The 6,000-nt window shown below is 44.7% G+C and overlaps 1 protein-coding gene across 1 annotated transcript in view; it reads right to left on the bottom strand.

Moving 5' to 3' along the window:
* The window catches only part of LOC147631696 (uncharacterized), a 45,726-nt gene extending 40,970 nt beyond the window's left edge, over nt 1-4,756 (bottom strand). The window contains exons 1-5 of the mRNA XM_086808213.1: nt 4,268-4,756; nt 4,111-4,188; nt 3,897-3,946; nt 3,757-3,820; nt 3,618-3,673 (exon numbers count right to left, since the gene is read on the bottom strand). Coding sequence (XP_086664339.1) covers nt 3,618-3,673; nt 3,757-3,820; nt 3,897-3,946; nt 4,111-4,188; nt 4,268-4,679 — 660 coding nt within the window. The 5' untranslated portion in view covers nt 4,680-4,756. The remainder of the gene's footprint in view (nt 1-3,617; nt 3,674-3,756; nt 3,821-3,896; nt 3,947-4,110; nt 4,189-4,267) is intronic.
* Nucleotides 4,757-6,000: the final 1,244 nt, after the last annotated feature.

Consider the following 6,000-nt stretch of genomic DNA (forward strand, 5'->3'; position numbering starts at 1 on the left):
TACCGCCGCAATCGTGGAAGAGGGGGTATTCCTCTCGATTGCAAAGTTGGAGTCCAACCAGACTGCATTGGCCTCTTCTCATTCTCGACCTTGGTATGTGGATAGTGGTGCTTCAAGCCACATGACCTATCGGCACGATTGGCTTCAAAACCTACTATTGGAGATAGGTCCACTCTTCGAATACAAGGATCCGGCACTATTCCTCTTGTTCCAAATGGCAAAGGACACAGGTCAGATGCAGATGCTGAGGTCCTTTATGTTCCAGATTTGGGATTTAAACTTCTCTCTGTGAGTTCTCTTACCACTCTCTGTGAGTTCTCTTACCAGGCTAGGTACCTGAATCATCTTTGATGAGCATTCCGTCATCGTTGAGGATAGTGATACAGGGCAGCCTCTATGTTTGTGCATATGCATGTATATGTGTGTTTCTCTTATCTTGTTGCAGGAACATCAGCTGAGGCATCCTATGGGTTAGCTCTGCAAGTTCAACCGGGTACAAGTTCAACCGGGTACAGGCAGCCACAGATTCTAACCTATCTAAGTTGGATAAGGAAAGATTGGATTTTCTCAAAAGTTTTCAAGATTGTTTTTCAGAGGCTTTGCCAGGGAAATTGCCGCCTACTAGGCCTGAGGATCATGGGATTGAATTTGATTCCTGGAAGTTCAGCGCCGAATAAGCCACCCTATAGGGTGAGTGCAGCCCAGCAAGAAGTGATTATGAGCCAAGTGCGTGATCTGTTGAACAAAGAGTTGATTCAGCCGAGTTCTTCGCCCTATTGTTCACCAATGCTTTTGGTACAAAAGAAAGATGGTTCTTGGCAGATAGAACCCATGGGGCTCTTGGATGTTGCCATCTCCAACATTCCCGAGTCTAAAAATGTCCATTCCCTATGACTATGCCAAGAACCCAGTATTCCATGCTCGGACGAAGCATATTGAGATACAGTATCATTTTGTTCGAGAGCATATTATGGCAAGGGAGATTCTCATTGAGTATTGTCCTTCCAAGGAAAATGCAGCGGATTTGTTTACAAAGGCCCTTCCACAGCCCTCCATGGTTACTCACTTCACCTCCTTAGGCTTTATGCCACACCCAGGATTTGAGAGGGGGTGTTATTATGAATCATCTCCTGGTTGTGAGCCCCATCACTGAGTCAGTGGGGGACATAGAAGCTCTGATTATTTTTAGGTGGCATTGGCTATTTTTTTATTATTTTTTAGGCACCTTTTATGGGCCTTCTGGCATTATTTATTTTTACCCTCCTTTGTCCTTTTTAGGACCAATCGGCCAGCTTCCTAGAGGGGGTATATATATGCCCCCATGCTCTCTCATTTATCCATTCATTCACTTTTCTTCTCCATCCACAGCACAAGCCCTACCCACAGAGTCACACACTGCTCCACACAGGGCTGTTGTACTTGCTTCATATATTCAGATTTCTGTCTTGTGTTTCTCTCATTCTCATTCTCGTTCTCTTATTTCTGTACCGCTTCCGCACGCACTCTGACAAGTTGTACAACGAGCGGAGAGTTGTCACGTGCATGCCTTAAATCTGAATGCACATGCCTTAAATCACATTCTTCATCTTCAGCCACCTAAGGGGCAGTTCCAGGGCGAGTAGTGAGTACTAGACGCCCATGGTCAAGTCCAGTGTGGACAGCATATAGATCACCTTATGGGATTGTGGACCAAGCCAACTAACTAATCAGTAGCCCTACAGGCAGAACAACTTTTAGATCCCTGTATGAGAACAAGCGCAGAGTCTATGGTGCCAGTTCCCGAGTAGACAGGACTATGGCTATCAGTGCAACTTCTGTCATCACAAATCTCCTAATTGATAACATGTATGTACATGTTAATCCTGGATTGTGACGTGTGACCATGTTTACCTTGGATTGAGGTTTCAAGGAAATGTCCTTGATACTATGGCCTTGGCATGTGTGTGGATCATATGGTTGGTGCCCATATGAGTCCAAGGACATGACAGGATGATTCAGGTGGGTGTGGTGATGCCCATATGGAGTCTATGCATATGATAGGATGATTCGGGCATGTGTGATCATATGAGTGGTGCCCATATGGATTCCAATGACATGACAACGAGACTCATTGAGAGTGGTGAATCTTTTTGAGTGTCTCTGGATTTATGGGGTGTCTGAATGGACTTGGGCGGTGTCCATATGAACATGGGCCGTACCCATATGAATACCAACCGGCCTACACACATGGTGTATTGTGATGGCTAGACAAGATTTATGGTCTACCATATGAAAGATGGGGATTTTCCGAAACATTAATTGCAAGTGTACACACTACATTAAACAAGGCCGGACAAGAGCTTTTCACACAAGTTGGACCAGATTTTTAAAATACATGGACACTCGAGCTTTGAGGGTTGGGTGCATGGCACTCAATTGATTATGCATGTGTGGCCACTTGACAACATATTATCTTACAAGCAAAAAGATTCTCTAGTTTGGGCGAATCCAAGACTATCCTAAGATGCTTCTCATGGTCAGTTCAATTTCACTATAGAACAAAATGTCATCCCGAGACTACCAAAAGTTTCCCAATTGTGGACGATAAAGATGATTCCATTTTCATAAGAAGATTGCAGGTGCATTGTTCAGCCCATTGGCATGACCAAAAACTCATAATGTCCATATTGACTTTGAAATTCAATTTTGGAATATATCCATACCTAATGATTTCCCAATCTCATATCAACCTTAGAGAAACACTTTTCCCCACAAAGTCAATCAATACATCGTTCAATCTTAATGTATATGTTCTTCACCGTGACCTTGTTAAGGCCTTCATAATCGATGCAAGTGAAAACTAGCAACCTTTTTTTCAATTAAGAATAGGTACTCCTTATGGTGATTTAATACATCCTATTCTGCCCCATTCTAAAATACTCTTGCAGCTGCTTGGCCACTTTGTCTTTCTCCTTTTGGCTCAGCCTGTAAGGCTATCTTAACTACCAGGCATTAGCTCATTCTAATGGTCTGTCTACACCCACCTTGAGTGTGCTGTAATTTTTATGGTACTTTTCACTGCATCGATATCATTTATACACTTTAATTCTGCAAAAAATAAGGGTGTGTTCTAGACATATAAGGATCCTCACTTCCCGTAAACTTAACTCAACATCAACCTCTTACAACAAAGGAAAACCCCTTTTTCTATGATGATGGTGTTCACTCACCAAACCACAAGCTGCCTAAGCAGCTCTAACATCAAACAGTCAACAACGTTACTCAAGAAGATTACGGCTCTGACAACACAATCAATGGGCTCTTCTCCCTCAAAGGCTTCTCAACAAATGATGAAAAGCATCGTGCAAAGTTCAAACCATGTGCACCTACCATTGGCTGTAAACGTATCCATTGCAAACTCCATGATTGGTGTAGCTTATAGATGTTCATGGTTTAAAACTGTTGTAAACTATTCTATCCAACAAAGGAAAGGCTGGCATGGACCGTCTCCTAGGTTTCTTCAAGATATGAGGCTATCTTTATTTTGCTGCATGATGTATAATAAGCTACCTATCTCAAAACAAAGAAAATTTGATGTATTTCAAAAAAATAGCTTGGCATGTATAAAAAACATGCACCTCAACAATAGGATCCAATCCCAGAGATATTGCGTAGCTTAGCATCCCTGATAAGCCTACAATTTTCAAAAAGACAGTTAGTTGAGCTATGTCATGGACGAAATTCAATTGCAGGGTTGAAAAAATGATTATAACAAACCCTTTTGGAGCACTGCATGAACTGTAATGAGAGCAGCTGCCCCTGCCTCCCTTGTCTCTGCAACCTGCGCAACTTATTGATGTAAGTGTTGACGTTTCTTTGAGAGAAGAGCAGCGTCATTCGTGTTGAGATAGATAGACCTGCAAGGGATGGATGATCCAATCTGTCCGTATGACTGGGACGTGCAAAGCTGCATGATTCACATGCGGTCCTCAATGAATGTAGCTAGCTACTATCATGCCGATAGGAAACACAATACTGAAAAGGTGCGTGTGTGTGTGTTGGGGGGGGTGGGGGGGGGCGGGGGCGGGGGGTGGGGGGAGGAGGAGAGAGAGAGAGAGAGAGATTCACTACAGTTGCAAACGGCCACAAGATCGGCTAAACCATCGGGAGAAACCTCTTCGTCCGTGCGTACAGCAATGGCATCCACGCCTGCGACCGGACAAACACCATAAGATCGCTTGCTCAGTATGGAGAGAGGAAGGGAGGAAGATTTATCCCACATGCATACCCCAGCGCACATAATCCCTGCACCTTGTGGCCAGGATGTGGGGGGATTCTGCTGAAGAGAGACGGGCGACCTCGGCGATGATGGCGATGTCCTTGCTGTCACGGATGGCCCTAAGCAGCGCGTGCGGGTCTGACGAACGACGAACGGAGGTAAGCCGTGCCTGAAGCTGCTGAGATTGCATGGACGTTAGCTGCGACTGCAAGAGGCGTTGCTTGTTCTGCAGAACGGACTGCAAAGATTTTGGAGGCGGGGCAGGGCTATTACTAGAGTCCTCCAGTTTTCCTCTCACTACCAGATTGCCCTTCAACGAGAGCAACGCCATTGCTTGCTGCTGGGAAAGCGTTGCCCAATGAGAGATGAAATTGGCATCTCTAACTAGCATGTGTTTCCCCATAGACTTGAGGTTTGGCATTCGCTCTCACTCTTAGAATAACCCCGTAGCAAATGTGAAATTGATTACTGCCACAGATTGTGGCTTGTGACTCTCCTAACCATAGGCTCCATTCTGTAAACACCCCTGAAGCCTCATGCTAGATTGTCGTCGTGACCCAACCAAGCCTAGATATCACGCCCTAGTGTCCCATACTACCTACAGCTACTCTCGCCCTTGAGGCCCAACGTGACTTGTTAGACCTTTCTACCATACAAGTAGCGAGATTCTCCAAAGGTTAATCGCTAGAATTCTCAACCAACCCCAAAATTGGTGAGCATGCCGAGGGAAGGTAGGGGAACAGGTAGGAGATCTCTCTCTATAAGAAGGTAGGGGAGAGGGGAGAGGGCAGAATCTCTCTCTCTCTCTCTCTCTCTCTCTCTCTCTCTCTCTCTCTCTCTCTCTCTCAGCAATGCATGCCTCTTTTTTTCATCACGCTGGCCTCTGGCATGTAGCAAAGGTGAGCATATATTTGGGAGAGCTTTTCTAGGGTTTTTAAACCATAGCAAGGGTGAGCCTATTTCTTGGGTGAGCTTTTCTATGGTTTTCAAACTTGAACCATACCATAGCTCATAACTTGGTCCAATGAAAGAGTAGCCTTTTGTTATGGAAAAATGTCTTCAGCTCCACTTCAATATTAATAAAATCTCACCCTAGCCGACATATTTCTCGCCACACGAAGAAGCCTTATCTCTTAGCATCACATTGTGCCATAAGGCCATCCTCGCCCATGAAGATCCGAACCGCCATCGACCCATGCAAATCATTCCGCCGTGGTAGTCCTAGCGCTCATTCCATCAATCACATGGTGTGGATCGCTTCTACCAACCACCTCATGTTGAAGGGTCCACACCATTTCCACCACCAACGGAGTGTTGGCATGAACAGCCTTACATCACCTATCATTTCATGCTACCTCGACAAACTATATGCCCCATCAGGGCTACCCAAAGCCTACGTGGATCGGTCTTGAACTATACCACTTAACCTCTGCCCGGCCAATTTCATGGTCCTACCATCCACTCCTATAGTAACTTCACCCGCCAACTTGGGTGATGCAAGAATGTGGTAGGGAGGTATGTTAACCACTCTATTGGTTAAGCTGTCCAACCTACTATGGTATGGCACTTTGCCATCTTACCAAAAATGGGCACTTAACTTTTTTAAAACGGTGCTAGAACATATATAACGGCCTTACCTCTCGCACTTAATGTCAAATAAGGAAAGTCTAAAAACTTAGTACATAGTTGCTTAAGACTATAATAGAGCTAGACCATTTTTAAGTTTGGTCGACCTAGTGTAA

This window comes from Cibotium barometz, chromosome 14, assembly GCF_041138505.1.
Source record: "Cibotium barometz isolate CiBa-2024 chromosome 14, ASM4113850v1, whole genome shotgun sequence".
Taxonomy (NCBI): domain Eukaryota; kingdom Viridiplantae; phylum Streptophyta; class Polypodiopsida; order Cyatheales; family Cibotiaceae; genus Cibotium; species Cibotium barometz.